At 41.5% G+C, this 18,559-nt stretch overlaps 1 protein-coding gene across 3 annotated transcripts in view; it reads left to right on the forward strand.

Annotated features, from left to right (window-relative positions):
- Positions 1-10,912: 10,912 nt before the first annotated feature.
- ARHGAP29 (Rho GTPase activating protein 29) overlaps positions 10,913-18,559 on the forward strand; it is a 52,595-nt gene continuing 44,948 nt past the window's right edge. For all 3 annotated transcript variants that reach the window (XM_065841900.2, XM_065841902.2, XM_065841901.2), the window contains exons 1-2: positions 10,913-11,045; positions 13,818-14,163. In XM_065841900.2, the coding sequence (XP_065697972.1) occupies positions 13,902-14,163 (262 nt within the window). In that variant the 5' untranslated portion in view covers positions 10,913-11,045; positions 13,818-13,901. The remainder of the gene's footprint in view (positions 11,046-13,817; positions 14,164-18,559) is intronic.

The raw sequence follows: 18,559 nt of genomic DNA on the forward strand, positions 1-18,559 counted from the left end.
TTAAAGCTTATTACAAAACACCTCATAAATAGAAGGAATGCAACAAATATATAACAATAACAAATTACTTTGAGTCTGCATGCTTAAATATTTTTATTTTGCTAGTCTAATTGCCTAGCTACTTGTTTGGGAAAAGATATAAACTTGCTGGTTTACTACTGATTTGAGATTTGAATCTTGGGACTCCTTTTGACCTTCTTCATGAATGGTATCTGTAACTACAGACACAGGGAATGACAATCCAGAGTACTGGTTGGTAACATTCTGTGACTAGCATTATTATCTGAATAGCTTTGCACAATTTCAGCTGCCTTATGGAATAACGCCTGATCACAAAGTGTTACGGAAATTGCCCTACTTCACCACCAGCGAAAGCAAACCAGCAGCATTCCCTTCTCAGTACAGACCTTTCATTGTAAAGGAAGCAATTAAAAATTTCACTCATAACCACAACTTATTACAATAAACAGTCCTTCATCTTTCACATATCTAAGTCTTTAGGGAGGAATTATGTTTGATGACACTTATAGACTCCAACTTCTACAGGCACAGTTACACCCAGGAAACCCATAAATCTTCATATGCAAGTGAACCTATGAAACTGCCCATGACCATGGGACTGGGTGCATAACCCACTTTCATCAGAAAGAAATCGCGATGCCTCACTCCATAGGTGTTCTATTAACTGCCAGGAATTCAGGCAGTAGCCTCCAGGTGAAGACAATTAAGCTATCCTACCAGATCTGGAATGTGTTGGGAGCAATTCAGTGACTAGTTATAAGGGAAGGAAGGAAGGAAGGAATGTGTCCTGCTTTTCCTTGTTAGGGCTTGCTACCACCCTAGGGACAAGCGAGCTGTTTATTTTCCTCCTGAAGAGGGGGGTGGGAGGGAGAAGTTGCATCTGAAGCAGGTGATCTCAACAGCTTAACCCTTCTTACCGCATCTGATATATTCAACAGCATTCCTTTTCACAGCCCTCAGAAAATTCTGACCTACTGTACCACGTGTCTGTAAGCTCCTCTGTCCACACTGGAGGCTACAGAGAATCAGTGCTTGCCACTGGAATTTATAAAAGAAAAAAAGAATCCATTTCTGTTATGCATCCCCAATGCACAGGTAGTGATACAAGTCCTGAGTAGTAGCAGCTTCCCCCATATTTGGTAACACTGCTGAAATGCTGAAAATTGAAAACAGAACTCCACCAAAAAAAAAAAAAAAAAAACAAAACACCAAGAAAAACTAACAATGGAATTTTAACTACAGCTCTGTGCACTCCGGCACCATGGTAAACCACACAGAGCACACAAGGGTATTCTATAATGCATTTTGAAAATGTCCCCATATGGTCATTTTGATGCTGCTGCTGCTATTTCCTTCTCCTTTCTGATTTGTTTCACTCATTGCACAATGGCACTGATGGAGGGCCCGTTCCTGCAGCTTGTGTCAATAGAGCCTGTTGTGACACAACAGGTTTCATAGCAGGAGCCACATTCAGAAACCCAGTCTGAACCTCAGTACGGCAGCTGTGACTCTCAGATGTCAAAACCGGGGGTGGGGTGCATGTGGAAAAGGAGGAGTAATTCTTCACAGTGTCTGTGTGTAAAGCTGGCAACTCCCTGCTGTGGGATGCTGGGTTTACTCAAAGTTTAGTTTCAGGAGAAGACTACAAAAGTTAATGGGAGAAGAAGGCACTGAGAATTACTAGGTATGAAGAATTCATATTTGGCTCAGGATGTTTAGCTGCTGCAAACAGCTGGAAGCTCAGGGAAAGTGTTATATATTCCTATCCAGTGTTCCATATCTTCCTTAAGCATCCATTTATGGCTATGGTGTGAAGCAGGATACCAGTCTTAACAAGTTCTTGGTCTTACCCAGCTGGGTCATTCTTATTTTGAAGCATTACCTCTTTCCAGTTCAAAGTTCCTTCTATATAAATTTTATGTTCTCATGTTTAAGTTTTGATTGCTGAAGAATCCTTACTTAAGAGATAAAGTACTGGAGATTTTAAAAAGCCTTATACTATTGAGATTAATCCATAGCTTAGTAAGTTTCCTACATTAATGCCTTCACTTTGGAGTATTTTACACCCCGCATTTGGATTCTGGCAGGTTATGTGAAGGACCTCATCTTTAATGACGGTGTCTTTCAGTATTACATACTTACTACACTGTGATAAACCATGTTAATAAAAAAAAAATTGTACAGCACCTTTAGATGTGCAAGTAAAAAGAAAAACATGGATATCAACCCAAGTCTCCTTTTGAGGCATTAGCTGTATATATTTCTATTCCAAGCCTGCTGATATACACACCCTGAAGACAGGATAGCTGTTGCTTACACAGTACACGTACACATGACCATAAAAAGCAGTACATATTTCTCCCTTTTGTTTCCTAACTTTACTCAAGTCAGAAAGTTTCTGATTTTGACCAGTGTTACTGATTTTCTACATATCTCCTACCTTTGAAGTCCTTTAATATTATCTCTGAGGATTTTCTTTTAGATTTCCAGCTTCCAGCCCTTGCAACAGCATTCCCTGACATACCTTTTGATGGTGGGTTGTTTTTTTTTTTTTTTTTTAGGTCACTGACATGCAGCTTTTACCTGCCAACAGACTTCAAAGCCTGTAATACTTGGCAGCCAAGCCTGTCAGAGATTTTTCTATTGGTTGAAAGAAGTTACTGGAATTAGATGGCAAATGCTCCATCAGCACTGGAGTCATGTTCCTACACTAAAGATTGTCAGTGTTGCTTTCTTGATTATATGCTGCTTCATGGCTAAATCTTGAGTTGGAGGCTGTCTGTCTGAAGAGAACAGTCTCCAAAGCTGCTCCGCAAAATGGTATCAGGGTGGCAAGGAAGGAAACAGCCAGGTTTGTGGCCTGCCCTTGGTAAAGACCTCTGCTTCTAGGAGAATGGGATTTGCCTCTCCATAGGCTTGTATCTACTCAGACTTCTCTTCCCAGAGCGGCTACCAGCAGTGTCTGCCAAGGCAAAACAACTCTCTCTGCAGTCATCTTGACCTGATGTGTGCTCTGACTCTCCTCACAGAGGCATCCCATCACATGTGGGGACCACCATCTTTCTGAATCATGGGGCAGGCTGTGGTACTCACAGGGAATCCCCATGTGTTCCTACCAAGACAAGTTAATTCACAGGAGGAAGCGCAGGAGTGGTACCAGTCCAAGTGTGTTCTGCTCAGGTGACATCCATCAGTGGCCTTTCCATTCACTAGATTTGCAAACCTGTCAACTTTCATTTCTTAGTCATCCAGTTGTCACAGTTACATACAGCTAAGGTGCCAACGAACCAGTAGTAACTTGGACATAAACAAGTAGGGGTTGGGTTTTTATTTTTATTTAACACTGCAGTTTTCTATTCATATGTAATTTGGATATCTTGTTAGGTCTACAACATATAAAATAATATTTGCTGAAACTAAACTCCTTTTTAATAGCTCTCAGTAAGTGCAAGCCACTTATGGCTTTTGTCAGAATAAAATTGGTAAATATTGTGGTTTTCAGTGTAGTGAATTGTACCCTGCATTCTTATGCCATATACATAACTAAAAGTAACAGAGTTTTACACACTTGCTTTGTTGACCTTTAACCATAAATATCATGTTGGATTATTTTACCAAGGTGAGATGACAGAAACAGATCAGTTCTATTAGCTTATCACTTAACCCTTCTGTGATCAGTATCTGTTTCAAAATATATGCTGCTCTTTTAGATACAGCAGTTTTATTTTCTTAGATTTATACATAAGCATAAAATAATAATGGTCCTGATTCTGTATATATTTTTCCATAAAGAGTTTCTCAAAGAGCAGAAAACTGCTTCCATTGCACAGGAAAATGTTAAACAATAAATAACATATGTGCTTTAAACCAAGACCAGAGTCTGTTCTCATGCCTGCTATTCGAATCTTATATTACAATAGCATCTGCTGTCTTGCAGCTAATCAGATTCATCATTACTATTTAAAGCAAGAACAGGAAAAAAAACAGAACAGACGAACCACTGTTGGTGTTGGATTAGCAACTTTTGGCCCAAACCCAGTGAGAGACTGATGGGCTACAACACTTGGTGTCCCAGCCCATGGCCTGTAGGGAATTCTGCATGAGGCACCTACACTCCCTGTATTGTCAATAGGAAGATTTAGGAGCCTCATTATAGGACAACTGAACAACTTGTGCCCCGAGCAAAGAGCCATTAAGGTCAGTAGGAAATCCCCTTTCAGGAATTTAGGTGCTGCACGTAGGCTGCGGGAAGGTTCACAGCTGAGGTCAGCCCAGGAGTTGTCCCTTGGGATCAGCCATCTACAACTGCTTCATCAGAAATGGAACAGAGTTCACTACTTTTACTGAAGCTTTTGTACAGTAGTTCAGTTCAAAGATATTTAAGAGGTGTTTAGTAACTTCATCACCCTTAAAGGGCCCATACCTGTATCTTTTCTACTTGCATTTATTTATGCCATATCTGTTCACACAAATGACTATCGCAACTGCATGACACATTTCTTTCCTCTGTGATTACATCAACCATTTTTATTCTTTAACTACACCAGTTAAATAAAGTTCACTTACACTGTTATGTGGATACGTATACTGAGAATAACATATCTTGCTGTGAGTGCACTACAAGGCAGATTTTTGTCTATATAATTTCAAGCAGATAGGAATAGGTTTGATTTAACCCTTCTTCCCCTCTCCCCCCACTCCCCCCTTTCCCCAAGGTGGAGGAAACTTACATCATTGTATCCGAAACAGATATATTGGCATAAAAACTGAATATGAAACAGTTTCTTCCTGCACAAACTGTACAACAGCTGAGATATCAATGGTGCTGATCTTTAGCTGAGTCTCTTATTTGTCTGGGCCCCAACATAAAAAAATATGATTCCTGGCAACAAAACTGCATATGAGAGCCAAATAGAGTCTCTAAGACCAGCACAGAAAACCCTAAGGCACAATGAAAAAAATCATTCCAGCTTCACCTGAAGCAGGTTGTGAGGTTGCAGCTCCCTACCCCATCACAAACTCCTGTATATGGTTATGCCAGCATCAAGGGCAGCTGCACTTACTCTCTTGGCAAAATGATCCCAGTGAGTGGCAAGACCTTTAACCATAGGGTTTCTGTTAACCTGGATGATTTTGTCATGACTGGATTTGGACAATCACACCACAACAGCACAGGCAGGAGAAGGAAGGAAGAAGCAAAAGCATAGATCTGGAAGTAGCAACCACTTAATCACATGTAGTGCATTTGATTGCTACTTAAGGACCTTGCCTGCTATTCCAACCTGAAATAACACTGTTCTCTCTGGCAAAGAAATATTTTGAACTTACACTCCACTTTCCTCTAACAATAGTTATGAAATTATGGACAATTAGGGGGTTTATTTGCTACACTTGAATTGACTTACCATTGTGTTAATTATTATGCAAATAAGGGGGAAGAAAAATTTCTAGCCACACTTTTTTTGTTTGTTTTTTATCTGATTTATCAAACAAGCTACTAAAAACTGTCAAGAACACATAAAGGAATTTTTGCCTTACAGCCAAGAGCAGCAATAGTCAGCACTTTCAAAGGAATTTTGGCAGGCTTGAGGGCAATGAGCAGCAGCCCAACAGGAGCCCCCCGCACCCTACAGGCCTGGCATCCCGAGGGCTCTCAGAAACTGGGTAACACTGTGTCTTCTCATCTACTTCCAACCCTTAATTCAAAACACAAAGCCAACTGAAGCTACATCACAAGCCCCTTCTCCTGCAAGGCAAACCCAGCACAGACAGCTTTGCTCACCACCTTTCCTCTGCTGGCAGCAACTCCACTACCCAGAGCTCCGCAGCCTTTGGCAGGATCCCACCTACAAGCAGTTTCCAGCCAAACCTCCTGTTACCTGTAGAAACAGCCTGTTTCACTGCTAACCCTTAATTGCTGGGCTTTCTCTCCCTTAAATCCAGTCCATACCGGTACAGCAGGTGGGGCTCATTGAGCCAGGGTGTTTAGCTTCAGGCCTCCTGGCTCCCAAGGCAGTAGGTCTCTGTGCCATAATTACTGTTGGTTTAATAGTGTGTTTGGCAAGATGTGAAGGTTCTGGAAGTTGTTTTTTTCATGCAGTCTTTCCTCTTATTCCTCACCACCCACTGTCCTCCTTGGCAATTGCTTGTTAAGGTGGAAGTTTTTTAAGAAAGTGCCTGTTAAAAGTTAGGAAATGGGGTGCTGCCCATGCCTGCAGCGATCCTTTTCCCATTAGTAAATGGAGTTATTCTGTGTCCGGTTGCATTTTTCACATCACACTTCCAGCCTTGCATCATTTTTGCAGAATAGTTTATGACAGTGTGTAGCTCATTCTGAGCAGGGTAGGATGTTACATAAAACCAGAAAAAAACAGGGAAAGATTTTTAAAGTACATTGGTTGATATAACTGAAGAGAAAAATCCAAGAAGTTTTGGGGCATTGGGTTTGAGAAAAAACTGAGAATAACTGCTCTGTATTAGGCTAAATATCAGCTAGATCATCTGAGAGAAAAAACAGTAACTTTGAAATAGAGGAAAGATCAGGACTATTAGCAGAGGGAGAAGTGATTATGTGATTATCTCCTATAGAAAAGAGAGAGGTCTCCTTTCATTATGTTAAGAAGCATGGAGGGATTATATTGGGAGTGAGTTGTGTTGAGCCATTGAACAAAAAATAAGTTTTTTAATACCTGCTAAAGCTATGAATTTCATTTCCCTTGCTCGTCGTTTGAAGTGTTTTGTGTTCTGCCTTGAAGATCAGGACTGAGAAGAGGGAGGCGGCTGATCCCTGGTGAGCAGCATGTCTGCAGGAGATGGGGTGTTTCTGTTCTCTGTCGGTTGGCTCTGCAGGTTCATTCCAGTGCACAGTGGCTGCTGCAGTTTCACCCACGGAGCTCCCTCAGGGCATCTGGTGCACTGGCTGAAATGCAGGATGTTCTAGGAAGTGCTTATGAATCGGGGTATCTTGATGGGTTCTCAGGTAGGTGGGTGGCATTCATTACAGCCAAAATAGAGATCTCACAAGAGAAAAAATAAATTCGTTTATTAAGCAGAAGTAGATGCAATGCGACTGGGGGAACAATTTTCAGAGTTTTCTCAGCCTTAATACAAATAATTTTAATGTTTGAATTTCAGATGTTCTTCATTGCCTGTTCACTAAAACTTAAAATGTAGCTGTGAGCAAGTTTTTGTTTCACCATAGATGTCACAGTATTTCCTTTAACAGGAGCTGAGTCTTGAACTGTTTTCTAATGTACAAATGATGTTGGCCTTTTGCAGGACCCTGTACATAAAATTCTTGGAAAGAAATGGGTTATTGAAATGCTTCTTGAGAGCAGAATTCTGCTCACTAGAATGTAAGCAGAAGGTGGAAACTTCTACTAAGTTACCTCTCAAGTATTATGTTTAATTTTACTTATAGTGATGCTCAGTGTGTGGCTGGAACTGAGTTCCTTTCTCAGCTGTTTCTTCACTTGCTGACATGGCAGTTAATAATAGTAACAAATATTCAGCTCTGTATTGAACTCTTATCGCTCTCCATAAGTTATATACTCATAATTTATGTCTTCCATGTAGTCTAGAATATTTGGCACTTCTGCGGACTCATAGAACAGACGTGGTATTTTGAAACTGATTTTTTAAACAAATGTCATTTTCCCAGGTCTAGTTGCATTAATGCTGCTGCCTAGAAATGTTCCTTCTCTTAGTGCTGATTGGAAGCTGCAGTGTAGAGTGGCTTTCAACAGGCAGGCTTTTTCCTGGATTTCATAGGGACTTTTGTGTGAGTAAGGTACTGTTCAACACTGAGAAGGGAGAAGCAGGCACTTGGAGTTCACTGCATAGATAGGTGTGGGTTGTGGGTTTTTTTGTTTGTTTGGTGGTTGTTTTTGTTTGGCTGGGGTTTTGTTTGTTTTGGTTTTGATTGGTTTGTTGTTGTTGTTGGCTGGGTTTTTTGTTTTGTTTCTTAAAGACATGTTACAGCTTTTTTTCACTGTGTACACATGCTCTAGGAGGAAAAAAATGTTAAAAGAATCACACAAGTGACTCTTAATGAGTTAGATATTTTAGTGGGTGCTCACAGGCAAATTCAGCATTTTTAATGAAACAAATTCAATGTTGCTGTCTCTTCTTGGAGAATACATTGTTGAGACACTGTACTTTCTATTGCCCTTATCTTCACTGTTTGGCTAATAACTGATTGTTCATTCCAAGCAAGCTATAACAGTTGGATGAAGTGCAGAAAAGAGGTGATTTTAAACAACCTTTCACCTGTTCAACTTCTGTTCATTCCCTGAAGCCTGCACTAGTGGTTATAGTAGGTTATACTTGGCTGAAAAGGGGCATTAGCCCAGTAGGGGAGAAGAGGCTGTCCGAAATGCAGCACCTGTCAGACCCTTATCTACTGCAGCAAAAGACCTGGCCTTTTACGCAAGCCATATTTTCTTGAAGGTAAAGCTGTTATTTCCGTTTCTCTTTCATGAAATATTTTCCAAGGCAATTTAGGAGTAATCAGCACTGTACGGTCTGGGACATGGTTGCAGCTCTTTCGCACTACTCTTGATTCAGGGGGAATGCAGAGGACTTTCTGTTCAATTTGGCAGACAAACCAAAAACAGGGAGGAAAATGCTCTGAACAACCAAAATGAAAAAAGACAATTGTTTGTTGTTTTACTTTGAGGAAAACCCAAAACTGCACTTAGCATTCACATAATGTGACAGATGTGGGCTTAAATTCTTTTTTCAAAATATGTCTGAAGCTGTGCCTCCTACAGCGTAGAACGCTTTTATGTTTTAAATCAAAAGTGCCTGAAACAAAATATTTCAGAAGCATAAAAACACGTAGTCCTGGTGTTTCTACTTTTTGTCACTTTCAGTTTGACCTCTGGAACTGTTTTTTTGTCTGTTTGTTTTCCCCAAATAAATGAATCAAGGAAAAAAAAAAAAAGCTGAATTATTTTATAGATGCAGGTTAGCCTATGTGGGAGCTGAGATGAGAGAACACTAACACATGGAGGGGCTGAAGCATAACAAAACATAGTCTGCTTCAGACACAGTGCAAGGACTAGAGCTGGGTACGTACTGGAAACAGCTGCAGTTATTCTTGCTTGCATTTTCTAAAATGTGCCTGGGAATTATGGCCAGATAACGCCCATTCAGTTTGCGAAAGAGTGTCTGTAAGGAAGACAGAAAGTCTGCTGTAGCTGTATGCTTTTCTTCCTAAAAAAGGTTTGGCAGACCAAATAGTATCTAATGCTTTGTATTCTATCTATTGATAAGTATAGGTGGAATTTCTTGTTTATCTTTTTTATTGCTATTGGACACTTATGTAATGGTTTCAATGAATTTTTCCACAATAAACTTTTAATGCTTTTTCTGGTGATGTGATTGTTGATTGAACTATTTAACTCACATTCACTACCGTAGTTCCTTGCTTTCATGTTAAATTAGTTTACAATTGTTTACGCTGGCCTGATTTCGCTAGATCAATTACCTGGATGATCAAAATCTTTTTGAAGCTCAGGGCATTGTTTTCTTTGTTTGCTTTTCTCCATACTTAGAAGTCTTCAAGAATTTATAACCATTTACTGGATTTCTAAATTCACATCACATTTTATTTAGGATTTTTTTAAGATAGAGAAAAGTTATTGACCAGTGCTTAACACTGACATTCCAGGTAAGTGTTTCAGCTTGGTCACTTAGTTTCAGGTTTTATAAATTGTCGAAGAAATTGAATAAAATTCTTCCAGTAGAAGAAATTCCGGTATATATGGAGGGAAACAATGGATCAAGGAGGAAGTTGGTGCTCTGATGCAAAATCCTGAACGGGTGGTGTGCTGCAGTGGCTGGGGAAGGAGACTGGAGCAAGGATGGGGAATTTCAAGATGTAAAGCCTGAAACTGCCAGGGACAAGGGACTGGGCCAAGAATTAGATGATGACAGCTTTGATACGTTATCAAAAGTATGCCCATTCCAGAGCTTGGGCATTGGATCTAAGATAACTGAGTTTAAATGATCTTTTGTTAGTGAGAAATAAAGTGTGGGTTTGTAGTCCCTGCCTCTAGAAGATGGAAAAACTGCTGCTGCCCACAGTCACTGTGAGCTGGCCTAACAGAAGTCTGTACAGAGGTCTAGAGGTGCTGATGCTGGTGGGAACTATTTGAGTTTGCTGCAAATTTCTGCTTTTCCAACTTCTTTTTCTTCTTAACAAGAAAAAGGTGCATATATGTGCACATGCAGCTAAACTATGACAAAATTTGTGCTTTCTGGGTAGATGAATCCACTCCCATCCTGGGGGCATAGTCTTACGTTATTACATTTTGATTTTGTTGCTGCTTTTATTTTCCCTAAGTAGCCAACAGAGCTCATCCAGAAATCAAAGCAAGCTGAGTATAGTATACAGTGTATGTGCTTACACACATCTTACTGACTCCTAACAATACTGGAAGCTGTACAATGAATGACATACTAGATGCACGAGTAAAAAGCGTGGGAGGTTCGGTACGAGAAATACATTCTCCCCTTTGCCACGGTGTGTTTGTTTCTTGTTGGGCAAATCGCTTCAAAGTAAATCCTGTTTGCTGAACACCACGCGGTCTGAACTCGGACTGTTGCTGACTCCTGAAGCCTGGTTTGCGCGCAGCGGTTGTTTCTGTGCGGCATGTCCTCCCGCTCTCCCCGAGCGCTGCCGCACGCACACACGCCAGGTGCCCGGCAGCTCTCGGCTCCCCTCAGAGGCAGGTACCACCAGCCCGTGTCCCCCCGGCCATTGTCCTCCCCACCGGACCGGCCCCGCCTCTCCGCTGCACGCGCGGCGGCCGCCCCCCGAGCCCCGCCCCTGCAGAGCCCCGCCCCGCGGCGCGAGGCCGGCCAACGGCGGACGGGGGCGGTGCCGGGAGCGGCGGCGGCGGCGCCGGGGGCGGTGTCGCGGGCCGCGCGGCGGGGAGCGCGCTCCATGGGCAGCGGGGCGGGAGTGCGCAGGGCCCGCGGCCGCCCGGCTGCCGCCTGCGCTCGGCAGCCGCTCTCCGGTAAGGGCTCCTGCTGGGAGACGTGGGACCCAACCTGGCTGGAGGGTGGGAGGTGTCGCTTGTCGCCGGCGGGAGGGACCGCGGGTGAGCGCGGGACAGGGCGGCGGCGAGTCTCCGGGGGAGCGGGGGAGAATGGAGGGGCCAGGCGCTTCTCTTACCCCTGGTCAGGGCACGTCCCCGGTGCGGGTGTCGCTCCTCCGACTGACGACACCACCCGGCACCGCTCCGGGAACCGCCGGGCGGGGACGGAGGGCCAACCCCCGCCCTGTCCCGCACCTCCCGCGGTCTCCCGGCGGCGCCCCGCGGGCTCTGCCCGCTACCTGCCGCTGCCCCACGGCTGGGCGGCTGCGGGGGTCCGTGGCCGCGGAGGACGCGCGGTGCGGCGGGGTGGGCCGCAGGAATGCGCGGCGGGGGCAGGGCGGAGCGGCGACCCCCGCCCGGGGCTCGGGGAGCGGCCCTGCTCTGGGCCGGGGCTGCCAGCGCCCGGGAGACGTGGCCCCTTTGAGAGCGCCTTTTTTTTACCCCTCCTACCGGAGAAATTGTGCTGGGAGAGCAAATTTCTGAAATATCTGGCGCTTTTTTTTTTCCTCCTTTTTTTTTTTTTTTTTTCCGTCGGGACTGGCAGTCGCTCGCTCTTAACCAGGGGAGTCTGGAGGCGTTTATAGAAAAGCTGGTGGACGCTTTTTGTTTTCGAAGCCAGAGTCTCCTGAAGAAATATGAAACACTTCTCAATAATGAAAGGCATGTGTTCTGTGAGGGAATCTCTCCCCCATCTGCCTTGTAATGCGGGAGGAGCAGATGTAAGGGCTCCTATTTATGAGGAAAAGGGGACTGTTATACTAAACTGTTCACTTTTGGTTCAGCTGCTACTTCACAGCAAAAGTTTCTCTCAAGATTTTCCCATCCAGAAACACTTTGTCATCACTTTTATAATTTTCATAGTGGTGGCATTATTGTACTACTTGTTGCTCATCTGAATTTAAAAAAGATGGTATGTATCTATACAATAACCCAGTTTTAAAAGTATGGACTTGCTGCAGGAACAGGTCTAACACATCATGCTACTTGAAGTTGACTCTGAAGCTGGCCAGACTTAAAAGAGGCATGTCCTTTAAATAATATGAAAATCTCTGTCTTGATATAAATAGATATCACACTTGTTTAGATGAGAGAAGGTTGTGTGGCTTTTTTGCTCTAAGTGCGAGGTGGATTTGCAAAGTAGCTTTGTAGCCATGAGAATTACATGTGGGAACAGAAGAAACCTGCTTAAACGTTGTGCTTCATGTTTATTGTAAACCATACTTCAGTCTGTTTGAGGTGTTTGGAATTGCTTAATTATCAGCGTTACTTGTGTAGTCTCATGTGTACTGTCGTAGGTACTGGCTTTAAACAGCAAACAGAAATTAGAACAGTTAATTTGTGTTAAATTCTGAAGTTTTCTTGCCCCTCCCCCCAGCGCACACTCCCTGGAAGGCCTGCAGATTAGTTACAAAAACAACTGCTTTGACCACGTTTCCTCTGATACATTTAAATTGTGAGGAGAAATAAGGCAGAAATAATGCAAAAATCATGGAAGTGCATTAGAATAACACCTGTTGATATAGGTAGTGGAAGTGTTCAAAGTGTTGAAGGTGCTACTTCTTCAGTTGAGCTAACCAAATACAAACATCTGTAGGTTAGCTCATTTCAACCTGCAATCTAGATCGTAATAACGTTTTTTAAGCTAAAAATAGTCAAATTTATGATTTTTCTGCAGATATATCTGCAAGCCACTTTAACGTTTTAGCTGTCATCTTCCAAATTCTTTTTCTTCTTCCCCTGTAGTGTTTGCCATGTAGTATAAACATTGAGAACTCCTGGTGTTGAGAGAATAATAGCAGGCATTGTGCGAGCTGCTGGAACCATACCTGACTCTGCCACCTGGAGTTTGCTGCTTTGAAATGAATTGCTTAACCTGACATTGGGAAAATTGCAGTAGCATTCTGTTTTTCCTAAACAAAAAGAATGCAGGTAGTTGTTTAGTTATACCGATGTAATCTCTCCTAAATTTGTGCATTTTCACGGTGGAACTTTAAAGGTGTACTGAAGCAGAGGAACGCCCTTCAAGATAACTGCACTGAGATTTGCAGATAGACATTGATACAAAATATTTTAAAATCTTTTCCCTTTTCTATGTCCTTTGATTGCCTTTCATATTAAGAGATAACATGCTGAAAAGCCCACGTAACTTCTTTCCGGATGTTTTTCTTTCTGAGATGAACTGTGATGGGCCATGATTTCTCGCTTGGCACGTTCCACATGAAGAAAATTCATCATGTCAGATCAAGGCTGTCATCTTAAGAGACAGGATGCTGAATACATCCTGGTGGTTGATGCAAGCATCAAGTGCTTTTGCAATTATGTTCAGCTGTAGTAACAGTTCATGGTAAAGAATAGGTCTCAGGGTAGATGCAAAGAACTTAATTCTTAAGGTTTCCAGAATATTCAGGCAAGAAACTTTTCTCACGAAGTAAGCATGCATCATAATTAGCTTTTGAAATAGTTTCTGCATACCACTGCTTTTTATACAACACTACGTATCTACTGTACAAATTAAAATAACTTCAAACAGCCAAAAACTTTTCTAATACTTCAGCTCAGCACTGTAATGTACACCAGTATGATCTTGAAAGAAATTTTGGAACTTGTTACTACAAAAATATTACTTCACATATATTCCTATACTAAGCAGCGTTTTTCTTTCTCCACTTTCTTTCCCCCCCAAATTTTTAGGGTTTCATCTTTGGCTTGTCAAATGGGCAATAAGCAACACTGAGTGTTAACTGCGAGAGCGCTATAAGCACAGCGGCTGCTGGGATGTTGCGACAGAACGGTGGAAGTAACAAGCGTGGTTTGGGATTAGCCCGACTGTCTACCTCCAACTTCTTCACCATCTCTAATTCAGGAAATTGGGGAATGGGGCGCAGCACCAAGAGCAGCTCTCTGAGCAGCATTAGCTCCAACTCTGACTGCTATGATAATCCTGTTGTGGACCCAGAATATATCATGCAACTGGTGAATGATGTCAGAAAATTTGCAGATGTGCTACTCTATTTGAAGGAAGCTATTCTTTCAGAAGGTATGTCAGTTGTTCTTAATTCTTAGATTTTCTGAAACTCTTACAACTCTATTCATATGTTTTTTACTAGTCTTTACTGTGGTTACTTCCCCTTGCCCTTTAGCTTCCACCTTTATCCTCGCTTCCTCCCCCCTCCCCCAGCATGGTGATTACAGGAAATGATGGTTGTTAGTTTGGGTTCTGTATTTCCTCATCAGAACACTGTGCAATATGTTTCATAATCATAACAAGGGAAAAAAGGCTTTTAGCAGGTTATCTAGGCTGATGCTAAAAGTTAACGAGACTGTCAGCTTATGAGTTTTTCATCGCCTGAATGTTTTTTGTAATTCCAAAGAATTCTGTTAATATTTTGGTGATGCCTCAGTTTTCTAGGCTGTTTTGGTTTGGTTTTTCAAAGTCCTATATGCTAGTGGTTTGAGTTGTAAGGTACAATGTAACTCTGCAGTTTCTTACTCTGCAAGATAAGTATTTACCATTTTCTACCAGCAGGTGGAAACTGCAAATTTTCTTGCATATGAGGAGTGTGCATTGTTGTGTGTTCCCATTCCTGGTATTAGTCCATTTTTGGTCATCAGCAGGAAAGCTTTTATCTAACTTCTACAGAAATATTACTATGTTAACAGCTAAAATAACATCCAGAACAGTTTTATATGGGATGTCCTGAGTAGTGCTGAGCATTTGTGGTCACCGCTGTGTCTCAAGTGAGTCTGCACACCACTGAAATAGCTTTGCCAAAAGGTGTGAACAAATCTTAACAGGGCAGTAGTTTGACACTTCATGTCAGCAGTGTTTTTGCTGAGCACACAGGATGAGCGGAGTTTTTTGTGAAATGGGGTGTCTGGTGCTTACCAACACTGAAATGGAAATCCTGTAGGAAAGGGCTGTCGAAATACTGAAGTGTTCCAGTTGCCACGCAGCAGTTGTTAATTAATGTTCAGTTTAAGTTTTGGACTCAGAAGATCAAAAAAACTAACAAGGAAATTGTCTTGTTTTACACTACATTGTGGAATTAATTTGTTAAACAAATATTGTCCATTTAAAGGATTGTTAATTTATGAAGGAGAGATGTTTCATTTCCACACTTAGGGGTGTTCTTTTTGACCTCTGTCCCCAAAATCTCATAATATAGTGAGTTCTGTAATGTTGGGCTTGCTTACTGCTGGCTGGAGACAACGTCCTGGAAGCTGCATAGTTTGGATCGCATTTCTCCATCTTATTTATCTTTAGAAATGTCTACAGTTGTCTGTCCAAAAATTGACAAAAACTTACTGAGGTGATTGGACAGACTTCTTACACATAAAATTCTGGCTCCTAATGCTTGCAGTTTACCACAACCCTGAAGTTAGTTAGATTAATTACTCCAAGTTGGAATCAATTTCAGGGATAGGGAATTAATTTCTTCCTTTTTGGACAGCATTAATTTATTGACTTGATGTAGGTTTTATTGAAAAGTAAAACTTTGCTTTGAAGTTCATGAAATAACAACTAAAAATAGATTCTGCTACTAGCTACAGAAAAAAAATCATTATTTGGATGCGTATATGCTGCATGCATCTTCAGGCAGTTCAGAAGAGGCAAATGTAGGTGGAGCAACAGGGTTGCATCAGTGAACTCTTGTATTTGCCTGGCAAGTGTTCCCAGAGTCTGCTGTAGGTCTTTTGACCTCCAACTAGTGTTTCCTCAGCTTCTACCATCTACCATAGGTCATAGTATTGCCAGTTTGGCAGATTTGTGTAAAAACACCTTTCTCATGCACTGTAACTTCACTCTTCACCTCGTGGCTCCCTGTTTGCCAGGACCGTTCAACTGCTGGGGTCTGTCTGCATCAGTAGAGGGGCTGGTTCCGGGGGGTATGTGCCTTGGATTTTGTACCAACTGATGGTTGTATTCCCTGCTTGCGCTATCTGAGCTGCCTTGGGAGATCCTAGCAGTTATTCACCCCTGGTTCACCTAACAGTCTCCTGATGTGGTGATACCATCTTGGGGGAAAAATCTGAGCTATTTTGGATTGTAACATATTCTCATCTGAACTAGATCATAAGTGCCCTGGGATTATAGACTTGTCCTGTGTTTTGTATGGTACAAATGCAAGCAATACTTAACATAAAGAACAAGTTGAGATCTCTTAGAAGGCGCGAGTGTTACACTGAAACTTTCTATAGATTTCAAGGCTATTTCTATTTGCCTTACTTATGCTAATACAATTCAATTTCGGAAAGTAGTCCCATTGTCATAATGTTGAATAAATTTTGACTATTACTTGTCAACAAAGGTAAACCTGGCATTGTAACTTGCTTTGATTATTTTCAGAATCTCACTCAGCAATGTTTGTTGTGTAAACTGAAATCTAAAAAAACTTTGAACTTATTTCTTAATGATATTTCACATAAAACCCCAAAATATCTTCTCTCCCATTCCCCCCTGCAAAACTCGCAAACAAAAAACCCTCTGAATATAACTGTAGAGTTGAAAAGTTTGGCAGCTGTTAGATCATGAGGGAGCTTGCAGTTGCCTCTTGTGTTGAGTGAAATGCCATGTGTTCCGTACATTTCAGTTCTTCCTGTCTTTTTAAGAATTTCCTTTTGAATCTAGGCGTTGTACTCGCTGGATGTAATGATCTGTTACCAGCAATCCAACTTGAGGCACAGGATCAAGACACTTTACCAATGTCTTAATTAAATAAGAGGTCTGGGAATTCTTTGAACTCAGGTCAATTAATCCAGTGCTGATTCACGAGAGATTTTTTTCAATTTAATTCAACTTGATGACAGGCTGAACCTGCAGTAGTTGAACAGTTAGTGCATCAGTCTCTTGGTCTGATCTTCAGTTAAATTTCCAGATGAGCGAGATTGTGCCGTATGACTGATATTAGTATGGTTAGTTATATTGTCATCATGTCTTTGTGTATGAACTGAAAGGTTGTATTTGTTTGTAGCATTAGAACTTTATAAGGTCAGAGATAATTGAAATATATTGAGGAGATTCAAAATAAGTCCATTTACATTCCTTTCTGATAAGAAGAAAATGAAAACAGTTCCTCAGAAATCCCTGCCTAGAAGGCTAAACTTGAGAGCTATCTAGAACTAATATCTAGAAGTCTCAGATCATTACCTGCAATCTGTGCTACTCTTAAGACTGATCGAGTTTTCAGTTTTATTGATGGGTTTCTGTATTCTTGATGTACCCCAGGTTTAGTTCTTGTTTCAGTTTTAATATACATCTGAAGTACAAACTATGAAGATACCACGGCTTGAAAGCTGGTGAGTTTTCTCTTGGTGTTTTGAGTTCCAGTAGTAACTTTCCAACTAATGGGTGAGAGTGTGAGAACCAAATTGTTGCCTGCAGCTTGCACTCCTCTTTGAAAAGGCAGGACATGCAGTGAAGTACAATCTAAAGGCTGGAGCTATCTGTGATCTTCAGAGATAGTGGCACTCAAGAAGAGAAATAACTTACCATGGTAGAGAGTGTTTTAGTAAATGAGAAGTTCTTTGCCTCTGCTGGAGACCTGCTCGGGGCTTAACAACCTGACCAAAGTACTGAAAATACATCAGACTTTGAAGTGCATGAGGTATATTTAAGTTAAATCCTATAACTTGAAGAGGGTTAATCCTTGTCCCAAAGCATGGGTTTAATGCATCTGCAAGTAAGCACTGTTGAATTTTGAGACTGACTTCTACATGTGTAATATGTTCTTTTGGACAAGAGGAGATATGGGGTATCTGCTATACACTGTCCAATCTTTTTAAAATACAAGGATGCCTATACCTCATAGAAGTTGTATAGAAAGCATGCAAGCCACTTTTTGGGACAAAACGTGCAGGACCTACCTCTTACAAACTTCTAATAAACGACTTATCAGTTTAAAAATAGTATTGCTTATTGCATGGATATGCTGAGTTGAGGATCTGTTTAAGGGTAGGCATCTATGTGTGAGACTGGTGATGCTGCAGTCTGTGCTGTTACTGTCCATAATACATTCTACTGTTGCTTTAAGCAAATGATGCCACTACGTGGCCTTTGCTCAAATGAGATTAATTTACTCAGGTTTAAAAGGACCACACAAAATATTTGGGACACAGTCTGAGTTCCTCATTAGAAGTTATTTTACTAAGTGTTTCACTTTAAAGAGTAAGTAGTAGCTTTTATCACATCAGAGGGGGGAAACATTCCTGTTTCCCTAGTCTGAAGATAGTTAGCTACTAGTTCTGTGACATCTGCTTTTTTTTTTTTTTAAGGAATGTAATGTATATTTCATACTGTAAGGTCTGCCTTTGGGACTGTGGGAAATACTGTTTCATTATGAATAGCTGTTAGGGTAAAATTTGCATGTGGTTTAAAAGTGCGGGAGTAATTATACTTTATACTTTAATATATAATCTTCTTGAGCTGTACTTCA

This window comes from Patagioenas fasciata, chromosome 6, assembly GCF_037038585.1.
Source record: "Patagioenas fasciata isolate bPatFas1 chromosome 6, bPatFas1.hap1, whole genome shotgun sequence".
Lineage (NCBI taxonomy): Eukaryota > Metazoa > Chordata > Aves > Columbiformes > Columbidae > Patagioenas > Patagioenas fasciata.